The sequence below is a fragment of the Battus philenor genome, unplaced genomic scaffold (genome assembly GCF_028537555.1).
Source record: "Battus philenor isolate CCGP_79_NKW_IND1 unplaced genomic scaffold, ilBatPhil1.0.hap1 SCAF_20, whole genome shotgun sequence".
In the NCBI taxonomy this organism is placed as follows: Eukaryota; Metazoa; Arthropoda; class Insecta; order Lepidoptera; family Papilionidae; genus Battus; species Battus philenor.
In genome coordinates, this window is record NW_027181683.1 from 681015 (window position 1) to 701774 (window position 20760).

At 36.4% G+C, this 20760-nt stretch overlaps 1 protein-coding gene across 1 annotated transcript; it reads left to right on the forward strand.

Annotated features, from left to right (window-relative positions):
* Positions 1-788: 788 nt before the first annotated feature.
* On the forward strand, positions 789-14222 carry hoe1 (hoepel1). The gene is made up of 12 exons (XM_068766051.1): positions 789-908; positions 1394-1654; positions 2978-3181; positions 3615-3730; positions 5215-5353; positions 6691-6826; positions 8367-8575; positions 9508-9601; positions 10573-10715; positions 11290-11400; positions 12438-12585; positions 14026-14222. Exons 1-12 carry the CDS (start codon positions 789-791, stop codon positions 14202-14204), a joined length of 1860 nt encoding a protein of 619 aa, XP_068622152.1. The 3' UTR covers positions 14205-14222.
* The last annotated feature ends 6538 nt before the right edge of the window (positions 14223-20760 follow it).

Below are 20760 nucleotides of genomic sequence, written 5' to 3' on the forward strand. Positions count from 1 at the left end.
GATCAAAATGGTGGACCCACGTTTCATCCACGGTGACAAGACGACGGCAAAAATTTTCCGAATTTCGCTGGAACATTTCGAGATTACGCTTGGAAATTTCCAAACGTCGCTTTTTGTTTTCGTCGGTTAACATTCGTGGCACCCATCTTGCAGAAACTTTTTTGAACCCCAGTAAATCAATTAAAATGGATTGAACGCTACCAAAAGATATCTTTAGGATCTCAGCTATATGTTTTACAGTCATTCTTCTGTCTTCCAAAACCAGATTCTCAACCTTTTTGACATTTTCTTCTGTAACGGAGGTTGAAGGCTGCCCAGAACGCGGGTCATCTTTACAACTTGATCTACCTCTTTTAAATTCAGCCACCCAGTGCGCAACCGTAGAATAGGGTACAGCATCACCCCCTAATGTCTGCTGAATGTCCAAAAAAATTTCCTTCGTAGACGTTTTTTTCAAACTGAGATATTTTATCACCGCACGTTACTCACTTTTATCCATAATTTTGACTTTTTAGCAACTCGTTGCACAAAAAAATGTATTACATGCGAACGAACTGACAAAAACAAGTGACAGTCTGCATAAATATAGTGTGATAGACACTCTTTACTTTGAATATCGAACTTGATCCAAAAAGGTTTCATATATATGCACTTCTAAGAACTTTTTGATTCACCCTGGTAGTTACATTACTTATTCTATAATTAAATTTGAAGAATAAACTATTTATAATAAATAAATCTTAGGTCATAACGTCAAGGCGGAAAGTGACGTAAAATCGGTACGCGTGATGTTAGATGGACCTTTCTTGCCAGAACACATACAGACACACGCAAAATCAAGTGATACGCTGAAAGGGAACAAGCTGGAGGTTTGGTTGGAATGTCTGACATTACGAGCTGGGTCCAAGGTACTGAATGAATTTAGTATAACTTTCATTTCTATTCTAATGTTCATTTAAAATACACCAATTTGAATTTTATCTTCATTCCTTTTTATAATAATAATTAAAGTTAATTTGATTAAATTATTTGAATATATTTTAACAAGTCTTATTTGGTTTTAATTGGCATCAAATGTATGAATTGACAAAGATTTTTAATTTACTGCGTAGTTTGTTTGCTAAAAGAAAAAAGTTTTTATGGAGCATTTACTCCTCAATTTTTTTTTCAAAGAAAATCTAAATGTATATTTGACACCTAGGTGAAAGTTTTTTTTTTATTTACTTCTTGGTTCGTATGAAAATAAAAGCTGTTTTAAAATGTCTGCCTTGCAATATTCCTATTAAATAAGTCAATTCATGTACATATATATAAATAAGACTTATGTATATATGTTTGTGCTAGATCTAATAAAAGTGAAAATCGATAACATAGCGATACAAAAATTTTTCAGGCTTCAAAAAAATGGACAATATTACTCCAACCAGATCAAACTATGGAAATCGCCAATGGGGAACGCCGTGTTCATACACTCACTCTCCCATCCACAACCAGCTCGAGTGCACCAAATTCATACGCGATCCGTATGAGCACCAATTCGAAACGTCCTGTACCTTTAGCTATGAGATATACAGTCGACCCAGTGGGTATAGGCACTGGTGTGATATACTCCTGTCTTCTGCTCTGCGGTTTATATACGCTTATTATATTTGAGGTGAGTAAATATATACTAATTCATTTAAACCAGATCACTGGCATACCTCGAAGAACTGCTCGTATGAAATAGCAGTTGACAAGATTATTAGTTATAGATGCGAAAGCTTTGAAGGGGTGGATACGGCGTAAAAATCAGGGAGGAAACCATAGCCTCCCTGATATGCGACGAAAAAACCAAAGAACAGTTACTCATACTTTGCAAAAAAATAATAAAAAGAAATGTGAAAGTGTGAAACATAAGTTAAAAATGTGATATAGTATAGAAGAAAATATAAAAGTGATGAGGAACGAATAAAAGGATACAAAGCGAAAGGGAAAGACAGTGGATTTGTGGAAAGAAAAAAATGAACGAAAGATAACATGAAGTATAAAAGAAGAGAAAGAAAATTAAAAAAATGTATGTGAAAAAATTAAAAAAATGTAAATAATAAGTCCCTGTCCCGCACCAGATAGAGGGTGCGTAAATAAAAAAAGGGTGGATACATAAATCATTTTTTGACAATTAATGTATGGTAATGAGTAGATCTGTAGAAAAATCAAGATAATCGATGTAGCTCGAAGAATTGCTCATTTCAAGTGACAGTGTGCGACCACGAGCCGGTAGACGTGGTGGGAGTAAGCCCCCCACTTATACCTTGACCGACATAGTTGAAGTCCCTGAAAGTCGCTGAATGTCTGTCGAATGACGGTCATCGTGATTTTAAGGCAGACCTATGCCTGGCAGTGGGTTTCCATCAGCTGAAAAGGACATGTACATTGATATATAAACTTGTAGTTTCCGCAGTCCATTTTTCCACATTTTTAGCCGGCGACGTGACTAGATCCTTGTCGTATTTGATATATTTGAAACATTAGAGATTATTAGAGAGCATTAAAGATATATTTCTGGACGCAATTATTATATTATATATAGCTTCTATATATTATATATAGCTTCTATTATATTATATATAGCTATATTATATAAAGCTATATAACTACATGCCAACGCTCTTTAGGACACTAGCGCCCTCACTAGATAGCATGGCAAAGTCAAAGTTCCAGAATATTGCTTGATACGGGCAGAGAAGGAGAAAATCAGTCGTGGCGATCTTATACCTTGCAATTGGTGCCTATCTTATCATGTAAATCAATCGTGTAAAAATGTATGTACGTTTATGTGTGTATATAAATATATATATATAAATATATATACATGTATATGTATGTATGTATATATATATGTATGTATGTATATATAGTATTTGTATGTATACTCTACTCTCCCCTTTTCATTCTGTCTCTCATTTCCAAGAAAAGCTATGAAATGTTTGCGTTTCAGATTATAAACAGGACCATGGCTGCTATTATAGTGGCAACGACTTCTTTAGCTGTACTGGCTCTTGTCGGTGAGAGACCCTCGCTTCCGGAGCTGGTCTCCTGGTTGGATGCGGAGACTTTGTTGCTGCTCTTCAGCATGATGGTGCTGGTGGCCATCGCATCCGAGACGGGGGTCTTCGATTTTCTTGCCGTTTTTACGTTTCAGGTAACAAGTAGCCTTTTCTCTTTTTAATACATTATATGATAAACGTAATAAAAATTCAAATTCTTACGTTTTTTTTTTATTTAAGCTATCTATAATTCTCTGCCACCAAACGGCAGAGATCTTTCATATCCATTACTTATATCATTTCAATTTTTACATTTTTTCTTACCGCTAATTGCTTATTTCGGAAACAAAAAGAAAAGTAAAATAAATTACGATAAAAGCACCTAATATAAATATACCATAAACATATTTATTTAAATATATACGTGTATTTATATAAAAATAATAAATTATAAAATCAAATTAGTCAATCCGTCAGCTTGTCAAGCGATAGCTTTCAAACCTTCGCTTTGAATGCGCAAAGGTTCCTGATCATCCTGATCCTGATAGCCTAGCATGTAAACCGATTCTAAAGTTACGATGTGGTCAGGTGACCCGAGGAAGCCTGTGGCCTATGCTCAGTCTCCTGTGCATCCTGACTGGCCTATTGTCCACATTCCTGGACAACGTGACCACTGTAATGCTGATGACTCCTGTCACCATCAGGTCTGTACCATATCCCGCATTTTCATCTATGACCCTTAGTCTTTCACTACTACCTAAATTTTTTTCATGTATACATCTTTTTTGATCAAAATAATAGTATGAATATAAGTAAGAAAAGAACCAATATTTAGCTACTTCCGCACATGCAGTAGTAGTCGTGCAACAAAGTGCACCGATTAGTGCCAAATACAGAGTGCACTCTGTGTTTGGCACAATCCTGAAGATACCCCATGGAGGGGTGAAACACGTGTTGAGTGGTTTAACGGTGGCAGTTGTGTAATTCGCATTGTTTGCCGCATCGCATTTATCAGCGGGCTGGCGGGCGGTGTACTTTATTACGCGACTACCACTGCATTTGCGGAAGTGGCTAAATATTGGTCCTTTTCTTACTCAAAATAATAGTATGAGTCTTACTGCAATAAAAAAGTAAAGTGAATTTGTTTATAAAATGTAAATTCTTTATATATTCTTCCAAACCAATTTCATACCCTTCAATGCCAATATTTTTTTCAGTCCTCTAAACTTTCGCAATAGTCTTTTTCCGGTATAGCCTTCAAGAGCTTCTCCGATTCGCTTTTTATCTCCTCAGTTGTATCAAAAGAGCCTTCCCGCATTAGCCTTTGAACAGCCAGAAGTCACACAAAGCCTAATCAGGCGAATACAATGCTTGCGGAGAGTTACTAGGAAAGCAGGTATTTTTTTCTAGCTTGATAGGAATATCTGCAAGTTTGCCAAGGATCTTTATGTTAAAATCTTCGAGCTACATGTGTTTATCTCTATTGGTGCCAAAATCGATGATTTTTTTTGAAAATACTTGTCAAAAACTTGATTCATTTCGCAACCACCGTGTTCGCCTGATTTAGATCCATGCGACTTTTGGTTAAGTGTATAGACGTTTTTATTCAAGACCGTATCTTTCGAAGGCACTGTATGATGGCTGCTTTAAACTGTTATTATGGAGTATTTAGGAGGAAGGTTACCAATGAATGAACAGCTGAAATGATGATGAAATATTTTTAGTAAAATGGCTATTCATCTAGCTGTTCATCTATTACTTCAGTTATATTTGTAAAACAGATTATGTATGGGGAACATGTACTGTCTCTACGACCATAATGCCTTGTGTTTTTTTTTTATTTTATTCCAAATTCAAATCCGAACGCAGATTTCAAACGCCGCCAGGCAAATTATCGCAGTCATTGGATTTGAGATGATTTTGGATAAATACATGCATGGTGGTAATTTAACTCGACCCGCTACAATTGTACATATCCTTGGAGATGCTTATTAGATAAGATAAAGGCTTTTAACGAATATAAAACTTTACAAACGAACGGAACTGCTTGTATATTTGGAAGCATATATTATACATAAAACTGTGATGCAGTTAAACTTTGATCACCACCATCTAGTCCTGTCCAAACTAACAAAAGAATCCCAAATAAACCACCACGCCGCTTAAAGATTCTATTTTTACGCATCAGATTATGCATAGTGATGAACCTGCATCCAATTCCGATCCTCACATCCATGGTGCTGTACAGTAACATTGGTGGAACAGCCACGCCAGTGGGGGATCCGCCAAATGTCATCATCGCTTCCAACAAGGCCGTTGTACAGTCTGTGAGTGCATTTATGTAATTTAAAAATAAATACATTTAAAAAAAACTTTTAAGTTAAACGGTTTTTTGATACCCATATAATGGTGGTTGTGGAAAAATATGTACCTAGTCCGCCATATTGGAACGGCGTCCATCTTGAATTTTAAATTTTAAAATAATCATCGTGTTTTACTAGTGTAGCCCTTTCATTTGATACCCATATTGAGTGGGTTAAGGAAAAATATGTAATCCGCCATTTTGTATCGGCGGCCATCTTAGATTTATAATGTTATTGATTTTGTTATATTGTATTGTCATCTAAATTAAATATGTGTAGCAAATTTCAGATCAATCTGACAACGGGAAGGTGCTTAAATTTCAATTTCTAATTTTGGCCGAAATAAAAAATTCCTCCCGTGTCGAACTAAATAAAACCGTTTAATTAGACACAATTAAACATAGGTTTCATACACGGATCAAATATATACAGTGTTTAGCTATAGATGTTTTTTTTATTCTCATTCCACTATCTTTGGGTAAGACAGGGTCGTTTTTTGTCTTATCAAATTTTTTTTGCACTGTCCTTTTCATTTTCGTTCTTCACATAATCTATCGTTCCATTCATTCTTTCCACAATTCATTCTATCTTTCTATTTCGTTCTAATCCTCATTCATACATCGCTTTCTTTCTCTATTTTACAATTTTGCTTACATTATTTCACTCTTGGTTACTTTTGTATCATGTTTAACTATTACTTTTCAAAAACTTAGAAACGATTCCCTAGTTTTGGCATCTTCTAACATAGAGGCGATGTTTTCCTCATTTATTTTAACGCCCAGCCGGCATTCGGAGTCGACCCTGAGTCCTCCGAATGCGGAACAGTGGGCTACAAGGTGGACCACGGTCTGGTCCACGCTCGGTTTACAGAAGCACGAGGGATCCTCCTTGAGTTTAAACTCGGAGAATCCCCTGTGCTCCGTGAAGAATTGGACCAAGACCGCTTCCAAATCGATAGGCTGCGACGGCGTCCGGGAAGAAGTTCCGCGTTGTCGATACCGTTAGTTATAGGTGTAAAAGTTTTCAATTAATATATGTTACATCATGTACAAAGTTTAGCATCCCAAAACAAGTATCGAACCTCGAATTAGTCGGCTGCTTTTTCCTGGTTAACAATACTGCAATTTGAGAAGAAGTTAGTAAGAGAGAAATGGAAGAAGAAACTTCAGCAATACTTCTATCTAGTATGAAGATGTAAAAGAAAAGGAAAATAGAGAAAATTCAACCTAATTATGCTGTCCCATTAGTAAGTTAAGACGCTCCAGTGGACTTACTAATAATTTCTATGTCTTTGTTCACAGGGCATAAACTTTACAAATTTCACGTTTCATATGACGCCCGGTATACTTTTGGTTTGCGTACAGACATATTTTCAACTTCGATATATATATCAAGACACTAGTCGGCTGCTACTAAACGTGCCTAGAGATATACAAGGTATTTATGCAATCATCGTCATTATAATTTTAGCCGTTGTCCACTGTTGGGCCGAGCTTCTTTTACAATCTATATTCCACAGACATTAGCATCCGTGCTTTTGATTTTAGAATTACATTCAATATGTCTGCATATCACAGTGTTTATAGTCTCAGGTGGTCATTTGAGTGGAAGTTCTACGCTTCGATCACCGATCCGTGGTCAATACTCCAGAGCTAAAAGGTTCCAGCGGCCATCTGTTCTGCCTCCTATATGGCTTAAACACTGATATTTCAACTTGCCAATCTGCTAGACTATGTTGATTACTTTCTTAGGTATCTTTGTTCCTTTTTCACGAATATGCAGTTCTTATAACGGAATATCTGAACAATTGCCCTCCTTCGATATCTTTCGCAGCTCTTATAGAGTCTTTATAAACCATCTTATTAATTCAATGTATCCATAACTGATTTTTTTAATTTTTAATTAGAATTTTTTGGCATACAGCCTAAAAGGTTGCGCGAAACATTTTCAAATTAAGAACTCTTTTAGTGTCTAAAGTCGAAAGTCAGATGTTTCCTCTTACGTGCAATCACTTTTCACTTCAATTTTTTTTTATTTGATGTGGTCTGAGCTTTTTGTAATGTTGTATATAGTAAATTTTTAATGTTGTGTCACCTATAAAGGAATATATAACAGAAACATTATTTATGTGGAAATTTTTAATGTAATTTCATTTTATGGGTTCTGCTGGTGTACCTAAATAAATAAATCACTAAATCTTTCTCGTAAATAAACCTCGAGTTATCCATAACTAGTTGAGCAACTGAGTTATATCACCAGCTTATATGCTTGTAGAAGCAGTTCTTCACCAAATACAGATGTACGGCTCATGCTTCATCACCTAAAGACCAAAGAGGTCAAGAAAACAATGATTCACAGTTGCACAGATACTAGTTTTAAACCTGAGGATGACAATATGAAATAGGAATGAGGGAGTGGTCGCATGAAACGTAATTTTAAAAAGTGGACGTTAAGAGCGTACTTAAATATATAATGATTTAAGAACCTAAGATTTAAATATTTAATGGAATCAGGCTTTACCTTGCGGAAGTCCATCCTAAGTAAGAAAAGGACCAATATTTAGCCACTTCCTCACATGCAGTGGTAGTCGTGCAACAAAGTGCACCGCCCGCCAGCCCGCTGATAAATGCGCATGCGGCAAACAATGCGAATCACACAACTGCTACCGCCAAATCACTCAACACGTGCTTCACCCCTCCACGGGGCATCTTCAGGAGCCATGCTACACCGATTAGTGTCAAACACAGAGTCTAATATTTAAATTTTGAAATAACAAGTAGATTTAGTAAATACCGTGACATGCAGAAATGAAAACCATATTTGTATATGGTACCTGTCTCCATTGACCAAAAATCAGGATTTGGGTACAAAAGACGAAGCAAATGCGATGTCGTACTCCTTCAATTCTTTGCTCACCTGGCAAGCCTTTAAAGCGAATTTAAACCATATTAAAATTCACGTTATTTTTACGTTTTAGATCTACGACATCAAATATCTGTTTTACGTCGGACAATGGAAAGAGTTACTCTTTCTTCAACTAACAAGGAGCATCAGGTAACAAGAGAGAAGATGGAGGGAAATTTAGCGGAATTGAACGCAAAGTTGACTGCAAAGGAAAAGGAGAGCATCAAAACAGAGTTCCCCGAGGAAATTTTTCAAAGCACGCTTGTCGAGTTGAAGAACAAGGTGTGACGTTAAATGAATAGATTCTAATATTTTGATTATCGTTTCAGTCACAGGATGTCCACGGTTGGACAAAATTCTCCCACATTTCCGATCCAACGTCTTTATTTCTGTGTCTTATATATATATAGATAGCTAATAAGCAATCTAATAAAAAAATAATAATAGCTAATAATATATAGCTATATTATATAGCTATGTTGTGAAGACTGAGATTTTCGATCGTAGGTCACACCTTCGAATCCCGAGACAAAAACACACCAGTAACAGACGCATTAAAATGCAATGAGTCGATGTAACAATTGAAAATTATAATGCACCAGCTTGTTCATATATATATATATGTACAACGTTCGTAGAGTAAATAAGTAAAGAAGGTTATGTTATTGTCTCTCCCCGTGCTTCTATGGTAAGCTCAACGATACACGGAGAAGGCTATATTCTAGATTTTTTTAGAAATTCGAATCAATAAACAGAAAATTCTTAGAAAGATTGATTCAGGACACAGTAAACAGAATAGACGGCCGATCTTAAAATTTCTGGAGTTGAGACCACAGGTGGACAAGCGAAACGTGGGACGTTCACCTACAAGGAGGTCAGATGACTTTGGTGATCGAAAGACGGTGAAGGCTTTTGCAATGATTCCACTGTAATGATGATAGGCTTATCAGCTTCTTCAATGATTGCGAGTGATGAACTGTTAAGAATCCATCTCACAAAGGCCAATAAGTGAGCAAGTAGGCATAATATAAAGCCTTCTGGACCCTCTGCAACGGATGTGACCTCTGACTTTGCCTAAGGTCACGTGTGAAGATCGATTTCTGTAACTCTATTATTTCTTTGCTTTTGTTTGATTATCGATTTTGATGATATATGTTTATATATATATATATATATATATATATATATATATATATATATATTTCTTAATACAGTACAAGATACATGATATAGCACTCTTCGTGAAGGCCTGCGTGGCCGTCGGCTTCGTTGTCCTGGTGTTCTTCCTGCACTCCTTCCCTGAACTAAGTAAGTACTTGATTAGAACCTTGATACCTTTTTAATGACCCTCGTATATGGAGGTCTCTTGTACTTCCCTTATTTTGCGTACACAGGGAGTATTTTAAAATATATATTTTTATCATATTATTTGCGTTGTCATCTTTTTTTACTTAATGTCATTTTATTATTATCTTTTATTCTTCAGAAATGATTTCATTCCTCTCATTTTTTTGTTTATCACCCCACTTTTATCGCCTTCTCATAAGAATACGACTGATTAACATTTAATGGAATCAGGCGTTACCTTGCGGAAGTCCATCCTAAATAAGAAAAGGACCAATGTATAGCTACATAGTAGTCATGCAGCCCCCCAGCCCGCTGATAAATGCGTATGCGGCAAACAATGCGAATCACACAACCGCCACCACCAAATAACTCAACACAACTCACAGAGAGACTCTGTGTTTGGCACTAATCGGTGTAACATAACTCCTGAAGATGCCTCGTGGAGGTGTTAAACACGTGTTGAGTGCGCATTGTTTGCCGCATACGCATTTATCAGCGGGCCGGCGGGCGGTGCACCTTGTTGCATGACTATCACTGCATATGCGGAAGTGGCTAAATATTGGTCCTTTTATTAATTGATTAAACTTTTGTTCCTTTTAATGGTCTCTCCTATGACCCTTCTGCAGTACTCTAGTAAGGTCCTCCGACTCTCCTCGTTGTCCATAAGTGATGCGATGTTCCTTTCTACGAAACCTTGCAATCGAAAATGTCACACCGTTCTTAGCACGCAAAGTTAATAAAACATTCACACATAAAAGGATATTTATTTACAATTTTTATATCTAATGTATCTTATTAACTTACTACAAGAGTGTTTTGTGATATTGGACACATTTGCAAACGAAAAGGTTACCTATTTTACAAACCTACGTGTCATGTAACAAAAAATGAAAAGGTTTCTGTTACAAATCTACCTAATCTAACCTATCCAGATCGCGTCTCCCTGGGCTGGACAGCGCTCCTGGGCGCGATCCTGTTACTGACGCTGATCGACCGCCAGGACATAGAGCCAATCCTGCACCGGGTCGAATGGTCAACGCTGCTGTTCTTCGCATCACTCTTCGTATTGATGGAGGTTATCTTCTTGAATACTTCTTTTTTAACCAGGTTGCTGCTTGTAAGAGAGAGAGATAATGGTGGAATACGTTTGTTACCAAAAGCATATTTATTCATTAATTTTAGTATTCAAGACAAAGACTAGGCTTTACACATATTTATAAAAGAATATATTATATATATATATATATATATATATACACCATGGGTATCAACTCGCTTTCCAGCATGTTACAGTGTTTACTGAGCTAACTTTAGTTCAGTGTTTCCCAAAAGTGGGGCCCACGCTCGAAAGAAGAGGATTTTGATTGTTAAAGGGGGGTAATTCGAAAGTGGACCCGATAAAATTTTAACCCTTTCGGTTTAATATAAACATATATATGTTATATTAGGGGGCGTGATGATTTTACAAAAGTTAGTTAGTTACTAGAGTTAGGCATGGCATAGTAAAGATTGAAAAATGTTAAACCATGTTTTGTGCTTTTAATGTGTTAATATATCTTGATATACTTTTTTGAAGGCTTTTAGTGGTGTGTTGTTTTAACATTACTATGTATAACATTAGATTATCATAATTTATGATATTATTTCAGGCTCTTTCAAAGCTTGGGTTTATAGACTTCATCGGAACCCACACGGAGGCTTTGATCATGTGGGTCCGCGAAAGTGCAAGACCGGCAGTCGCCTTGCTTCTTATACTTTGGGTAAAACACTTACAATATCTGGTATATCATCCTTTGCTTTGATTAAACTAGGATAGTAGGTATTGACTTGTATAATGTTACATAGATCCACGATATAATCGAACAGAGAGATATCCATTGCGGGTCGTGTATCTACAAGAAGTGATATCACGGACGTTTAGTGTTGCATTAGGAATAATGGATGTTTAGTGGGCGAAAGAGTCGCCACAAATGTTTGGTGGAACAAGGTCATAGTACTGATCATAATAACGATCTTTTGGAAGAGGCCTATACCTTGCAGTGGGCTTGAATAATATAAGAAGAATAAAAATCAAATCCATCCACTGGTTGTCTGAAAGAAATATCTTCTACTTTGGTACAATGAAACTAGAACAGTAGATATAGACTTGTATAATGTTATATAGATCCACGATACAATCGAACAGTTCGATATCCATTGCGGGTTGCGTATCCACAAGCAGTGTGTGAAGGAGTAGCGTTTTAATATTGATTTTTTTAATAGCGGGGCTATTGGGAGCCTCTCGTACCCCCTATCTGGTGTGGGACAGGGACTTTTTGTTAACATTTATTTAGTTTTTTACAATTTGTTTTTATTTTCTTACTCTTCATTTATACATCATAAGATCTTTCATTCGGTTTTCTTCCACATTTCTTCTTTCATTCTCTTTCGCTCTGTGACCTTTCATTTCTCTCTCGTTACACATTAACATTTTGTAATTTTATTTCTGTTTATTTACTAACATTAACATTTCTTATTTTCTATTTACATTTGTATTAATTTTCTTTAACTTTTATTTTTGGTAATTACTTTTATAATTATTTCTTTGCAGTATGAGAGGAAGTCGTCTTTGGTCTCTTTTTCGCTTATCAGGGAGGCTATGGTTTCCTCCCTGATTTTTACGCCATTTAATATTGATCATTCCATATTAAACCGATAAGAAAATTGTCATAGCCTAATACATGTGATTTATTTTTAATTTAATTAATTTACAATAAAGGGTAAATAAATAATGAGTTGCTAAATTTTAATTACTAAGGTATCAGGAGTTACATCAGCGTTTGTTGACAATATACCGCTGACAACGATGATGGTGCGGGTGGTGACCACTTTGGCGTCAAACAGTCAACTGGGTCTCCCCATGGCGCCTTTGATATGGGCACTATCATTTGGAGCCTGCCTTGGAGGTAATATATAAAAATGTCATAAATAGAACCTTACAGTAGACGCATATGTTGTATAAAATCTACATTTAAGTAAGAAAAACCAATATATAGCTATTCCATGCAGCAGTAGTCGTGCAATAAAGTGCACCGCCCGCCAGCCCGCTGATAAATGCGCATGCGGCAAACAATGCGAAACACAACTACAGCCGTTAAATTACTCAACACGTGTTTCACCCCTCCACGGGGCATCCTCAGGAGTAATGTTACACCGATTAGTACCAAACACAGAGTCTATATTTAAGTTGAACGGATTACAAATATAGTGAACAGGCATAGTCGATTCCAAGTTTTCTGATAGTCTAAGCCAGAGTTCCCCAAACTTTTTTGTGTCGTAGACCCCTTGCCATGTTTTTCCGTGTTGGGTAGACCCCCTACTTACCTGATATTGATTTCCTGTAAATTTCTAACTGTAGTGAAGTTTAGTGTTAAAAACTTAATGTGTTTTTACATGTTAATTTATACATTTATTAATTGAATTTAAATTAAAACTACACAAAATAAAATTATGTATCTACTATACCAACTAAACCAATCTATCATACCAACATTCTACAACTTACACAATTCTATAAACATATATAATAATTTTTTTTACTTCATAGGTACTTTTATAAATAATGTTAATGTTTTGATATTATAAGATAGTATGATGTAAGTAAATAGGTACTATCAGTGTATGTGTTGAGATCCACTATTGTGGACCCCCATTTTCATTTCATGGACCCACAAATTTTTTTTCGCTGACGTCGACCTCTTGCAGGTTGTCATAGACCCCTTGGGGTCGATATAGTCTACTTTGGGAATCACTGGTCTAAGCAATTTGTCATGTGAGTTACGAAAGAAAATAAATCTAGATTTAAGGTAAGAGGGAGTAAGCGTAACAAAATACTATAGAGAAGGAAAAGGATGGAGACATTCCGGGAAAGTCGATTCGGCTACCACTTGAGCTGATTACGAATTTTAGAAACATTTCATTCTAGTAACACAGACACTCTGTGTTTGGCACTAATCGGTGTAACACAACTCCTGAAGATGCCCCGTGGAGAGGTGAAACACGTGTTGAGTGATTTAACGGTGGTAGTTGTGTAATTCGCATTGTTTGCTGCATACGCATATAACAGCGGGCTGGCGGGCGGTGCATTTTATTGCACGACTACCACTGCATGTGCAGGAAGTGGCTAAATATTGGTCCTTTTCTTACTTAGGATGAACTTCCACGAGGTAACGCCTGATTCCATTCAATTTTTATCATTTCTATTAAGAAAAAGCTGATTCCATTGAAATTTCATTCTAGTTCCAGATATGATCTCATGCAGCAAAATACGGGATAGTAAGCTGTTGCCCGCACCAAGATCTGGACACTTTAACTGTGATGATTTAGAGTTGGTTATTCTTCCTCAGGTAATGGTACACTGATCGGAGCAAGTGCAAACGTGGTCTGCGCAGGCGTAGCAGAGGAGCATGGCTACCGGTTCACCTTCATGAAGTTCTTCAGGGTCGGATTCCCTGTCATGATCGGTCACCTCGTCACCATCTCCTTCTATCTCCTCATCTGCCACTACATCCTTCATTGGCATTGATTGCTGCTCGTTACGAATATTCAGGTTGCTTTTAGCAAGGTGAAAGTACATATTTTCAGTTCTTTTGTACGTAACGGAATTATACGCTCTTAGAGTGAAGATCTTCTGGAGGCTTTGGATGGTAAAATGAGGATATGTTCGTATCAGCCTATAGATGCCTGCCCTCTGCATGGCTTCCCCCAAAGATCTCCACAGTGACAATGTTAATAGTGAATTTAAAAATGGAACTCTTGAACTAAATCAAAATTGGAAGCTGAAATACTTTTGCCATGTATTACCTAACTAAATACAAGGGTGGAAAAAACAAGACAGAATACTGCGCAGTTTATAATGAAATCATCAGAGATGAAAGTCAACTTCGGACAGGAGAAAGCATCATAAGAAATGATAGGCCTATTGGCAATCTATGCATCAGGCCTATGCCCAGCTGTGAACATCCTAATATAAATTATTGTCCATCAATTGTATATCTTATAGGTATAGCTCGACATTTTATTGATCAACATTATACTTTTGTACAACATTCCAGAACTATGTTATTAGTTTGAACTAAATTTAGTAAGACGTCTAAATTTCTTTTGGCGTACAATTTTTTTCTCGGCTTCGCGATCACAATTGCAATGGCTTACACAATAACAATATATAGATGTAATAAATATTTCCACATAAAATTTTTGGTGTTTTTATGAATAAGATTATACATATTTACCGTGAATATTTATGAGCTTAAATTATAATTATTTTAATAATTAAACTTTATCGTTAATGTTTTTAAATTAAAGAATTTCAAGTTAATTAACATTATTTAATTTTTGACAACTAAACTTTACAATATGTGACGCATATTGTGTTAGTCAATTCGTGATGACATTGAAATATATAAAAATTAACCTCAAACTCGTTTTAATTATTCGCCATAACAATAAATGCTGTATGTATGATTTTGTAATAACATATTTTAACTGCTAAAGCAAATGTAAATGGGATAACGTTGCAATATCGCAGAGTGACAAATGTATAAAAATAAACATTAGTGTTGCCATTATGTCGTATTTTTTTACCTTTTAGTAATAAATAATGTGGTTGTTATCTACACACCGTTTGTTTAATTTACGAGATAATTATAAATTTAAATATTACATTGAATATTCTTTATTATGCATTAGCTTCGTAATTTACAACAATTTGTTAATATGTAGTATTATATAAATAGAAATCATTTATGTAATTTTTAGCGTGCGAAACATGTCCTTGAGTACAATCGAAAGACATATATTACTATACGAAAAATTTTGTTTCTTATCAAAACAGAGATAAAACTAGCCATTATTAATATACTTATACAGAAATAAAAAACAGATTAATTATTTTTTATACTTTAAGTACAAATTACATTGACCTTCAACTCGTGTAAATAGCTTAAAAATGTTACCAAAATAATAATTAAAAATAAATTTTAAGATTATGAAAATACAAAATTTTATTAGTTTATATTTAAAAAAAATTCAAACATTTTTATTACTTTATTTATAATCGAATTAATATAAATTAAGTGAATTATATTTTTAATGATATAATTTATATTAGTAAAATTTACAAAATAGGTTAAATTTAATTATAAATGGCAACACTGCATTGACTTGCGAATAAAGTCGTTAGTTGTTATTTTAGCGGGAGTTCTCATTGACGTGCTATTTATTTTGATTACAGTTATAAATACGTAAACTGAAAACATTGTTTAGCGTATATGAATTATTATAAAAATGTGATGTGATAATTGTACATATATGAAAAAGAACTTAATTATTGTGTCAGAAGTTTGTTATCGGTAAATATAAATGCTTTAATTATATATGCTACAGTTGCCAAGTACAAATTATAATAGATCTGTTGCATGTTTATTTATTGCTGCTTCTGTTTATATCGTAAATTATTTGACGCCACATATAAATATAGCGAAAAGTTATGTTTATTGTTACGATGGAATTTTTTTGGTTGATAACATTATTTAAACATGAATTAATTAGATATAAAATACATAATTACAAAATAAAAGTCATCGTGAATGAACTTGAATTTTATTTTTATATGTGAATATGTAAATGACTTAAAAGTAACAATTTTATTAAAACATAAAATGTTTAAATAAAAAATTAATCGACGCTTTCAATAATTATTTTGACTCTTAAAGTATCACTATGTACATAACATTAAATAGCCGCTTACATCTAGTTTTCGAAATTAAAATGGAAAGAAATTTATTGGCCAGCTCGATCAACCCTTCGTTTGCCGCAACATGGTGCCTGGCAGTGTCGGGAACGAATTTTTATAAATGAAATATTGTGTATAATCCTGTGATCTGTAGTGCATCCAGAGCAAGCGATTTTAAACTGTATTTTTAAGGATATTCGATATAATATAGCCTACTTTATTTTGGGTAAATCTGATCCGTACTCACCCGGGAAGTTCGGACAGATATGTACATAGGCATTTGACAGGTTAAACAATCCTGTGGTCGCGTGGCGGGTCATGGTGACTACGCGTATTTCTTTACCAGATAGCCCAGAAGTGGACAAGATTAGGCCACGAACTTTTAGGTTTTAGAATAGAAACCAAAGACCGGCATTCATAGCTTTTGACGTACACCTGCAAGCTTTACAGAAGACCTTGTGAAGGTCGTTGGAAGCTATCCGCATATATAAGCCGATGGATGATGCTTCCAACTGGTCCTATTGGATATGAGGAGTTTATGCCCAGCAGTGGATGTCCTAGACCTGAAAGAACATCAAGCCCCCGTTTTTGGGAATCTCTCGTTCACCCTTAACATGTCTATGGACCACTCGGTAATCTAAGGAAGGAAGATATGGCTTCTCTATTGTCTATTGTCTCATGTGAAGTTTTTGCTGTTAGTCTTGCGGCTTTTACAGCTTCATCGGAAACGAGTTCACGGAACGGTGGGGTAAGTGAACTATATAAAATTACAAATTCTAGTTTCCGAACCCGTATCAGATACTCGGCAGGGAGACGAGGAAGTCACACAGGTAGTGGCCGCGAGATAGTAGCAGCGGGGCTCACCCAGCCAGCCCTCGAGGACACAAAGCCAGCGCAAACCAGTCGGCCGGCAGAACTCTGTTGTCTGTCTAGTCAGTGTTAGTGATCGTTTGCTGATTGAGGAGTTAAGTGTGGAGGGTAGCGTGGACCACTCGGCAATCTAAGGAACGATACTGATCCTATCTCGGATCGCTCACGCTTTTCGCGGCAGCGGCGTCGGGAGGTCGACGCCGTTTACGTAACGGATGGTAGGAAGTGTGGTGAATGATTTTTGAGCATCGCACGAGTTTTTTCGTGCGGTGAGTGGTAGCCAGTGGAGTGGTTGCTGTAGTTGGTGAGTTATCGCTTGCAGTGTACTAAGTGTCTGAAGCGTGTGGTGTGTGGCGAGTGGATTGTGGAAACCCTGCGATAGGATCTGTAAGGACGTCTTTAGGACGCCTTACGAGGTTTCTAAAAGAAGTGCCGGGGGTGTAGCGAGAGGAGTTCGCTATGAGGGGGTTGGGGTGGGAAGAGGCCTTCGTGAAGTATGCCTTTGAGCATTCCTGGAAGAAATTTTGGACGGTTTCGAGTTTGAGGTCACTGTGGAGGTCGATGTTACGTTGGAACCACCTGACGCTGGTCGAGAGCCGGGTGAAGAGGTTCTGTAACATCTGTAAGGGTTGTAGTATGTGCACCGAATCGTGGGCAAAGACTACGCTTGCGTAAGCAAATACGGGTTTTACGCAGGTCTTACACTTTGCGTAGTACAACTCGTGGGTGAGTGAACACGCACAGATCTGCATGTAGATACTGTGCGAGAGAGACAGCACTAGGGATTAAAGTTTGAAGTATTTGGTTGATTAGGCGATCCCCATACAATTATTTCTAGCTTCCACAGTCATGAGCTATGGAAGTGGTATTACTAAACGAGATCTCTAGACGAAAGTAAATGACATAGGCAAGTATATTGGCAAGTTGTAGTGACAGAGGTCAAGCAGAACAGATTAACCCTGGGGTCTTATGGTTGGAGTGAAGACGATGGACCAGTAGACTAAGCGTAAGGCTTATAAGGTGGACATATAACCTTGTTATGGTCGCAACAGGTTCTATTAATCCATGGGTGGAGTCTGTGTCCATCATTGAACGTACTTCAGCTGAAATTATAAATATAAATTTACATTGGCGAAGTACCAGCTCGAAGCTTTGCCTGATTCGTCTCTTTGGTAACCGTTAAGCGTCATAGCTTGGAGCATCGGCAGGAACTTGCCAGTTTAACAGCATTTTGGGGAGTAAGCAGCGGAATTACACCAATTAGTTCTTCCATCGGACAACATGGCGCACTTATTCATGAATTGGAATAGGAGATATACGGAAGGTAATACGGCATCCACCACGAATTTCTTCCGAAAAGTACAGCTGGACAAGTATCTGATCCAAATGTTCAAATAGTATAGAGGATTCTTTGAGTCAATCTTAAAGAGAGTTCCTCTTGCATCTTTAACCCGGAGGTGGATAATACCGTGGTGTACACCATTGTCGGTTGTCCTGTGTTTAGAGGACACCACTCTCAAGTCCAGATGAGGAACAGGATCGAATAAAGTCGACCTATATTTCTAGAATGTTCTAAAGAAGTAGTACAATATGCAATAGAAAAAATAAGGCTCGGAAGTAAGTCAAAAAGGTTCAAGTCTGAAACTAGTTACAAATAAGGCAATATATGCAATATAGGTTTATCTAGATCATAATCCAGATATAACTGACTAAACTAGATCCCACTAGATGAAATAATCCTTGCTCTATTGCATACAATCGTCGACCTTCATTAAATATTATACTCGCGTATTACTTGTAACAAAATCATATTTATTACACACACAATACAATATTTACAATTTATGCCTAAGTGTCTTTAAGAGAAACATTTAATCAAATTAATATATAAAATGCATACATAAAAACAATACCTAATAAATATAATAAATGTTAGTGTCCGTTTATAATAAAATTACAGGTTTTTAATACATTTGAATATATCAGGTGGTGGTAAAAGTAATGTCATAATTTGAACGCACCTTAATTTTTACAAAATGGCGCCAAATGTCACTGTCACTTTGACATTGACTATATAGATATATGCGCTATATTGCTTGATTAATAAATCTCGGTGACATTTCGCGCCCTTTTTAAAAATTAAGTCACGTTCACATTATAACGATACATATTTTATAACAAAAATGATATTTTTTTTAATTTTTGTCTGTGTGGTAGTTCTTACAAATAAAATACGATTCAAGATATAATTTGAAAAAGGAATCGAAAATATAAGCACTCGCAAAATTTTCAAAATACCCACGGTTAAGATAAACGAAGTGTTAAGATAAATATTAAGATATGCACTACATTGCTTGAGTCTCACTTAAGATAAACAACGCGGTATTTAAGATAAAAAAATTAAATTATTCGTCTGTAAACAATTCAGGCTTTTCAAGGTTTTGTTTTATTGTCTTTGTAGTCTGTCGCTGTGGGGATCGACTCGAATATGTTATGCTTCATCTCTTTCTATCTTCTTCTGAGCCTTTATTTTTTTTATTCTAATTTGTATCACTAGTGTTTTTTTTTACATTTTTTTTTCTCTTTTACTAAACGCAGACAGTTGGTAGAGGGTTGCCGTTTTCAGAGTCGCGGGAGTTTAGGGTGGGGGCCCTAAACTCCCACTAGCTTCGGCGACTCTGAGGCGGACGATGGTTTGATGTGGTCTCGAACCATCGTGATTGCATCACGAGGGTTTCGGGGATAGCGTATACACGCATACCCAGGGACGGGCGGACGAAAAGCACGGCGCGAGGGAAGACCGCGTGGCGATCCCTGACCGGGAGATACCGCGGTTCCCCGTATAGAGCAGAGGGCGATCACCGGGAGGAGGGGGGTTTAGTGGGTAGGAATCCCACATACCCCTGTCCTCCTCCCAGAGGCGAGGCATCTTGAACGTCCGAAAGATTCCCCTCCCCTCCCCGAAACCAAAAAAAAGGGTTGCCGCTATTTGATACGGATCTTTCTTCTCCCGGCTGCGATGCACGATAGCATTTTTCTTAAACAATTTTCTCTTATGGGTACGATAGTAGAGATGATCTTTGCAAAAGATATAATTAATCTATAGCTGGCGTGATTCAATTGTATCTCTATGTCTTTATACCTAAGACTCAATTTTCGTGATGAATTACGGCTAGTTCAGAGTTCGAGAGAAAGAGATAGGCTTATAAAGCATTTTACACGTAAAACAGAGAGACGGATAGCTATTGCATGTTTGTATTACAAATGTAAACTACGGATTTTCGGAACGACGTCATACGCGCGGGCGTGAAATGCTTAATAGGAATATTTCACACGTTTTATTCTGCCTTACTGAGTTCTAAGTCTGAGTTAAAAGAGCCGAAGATATAAAGGATATATTATTAGTCTTAACTGTCTTATTCTTTCTCTGAGCCGCACTGAGCTAAATGAGTTAAAGATATAAAAGAGTGATATA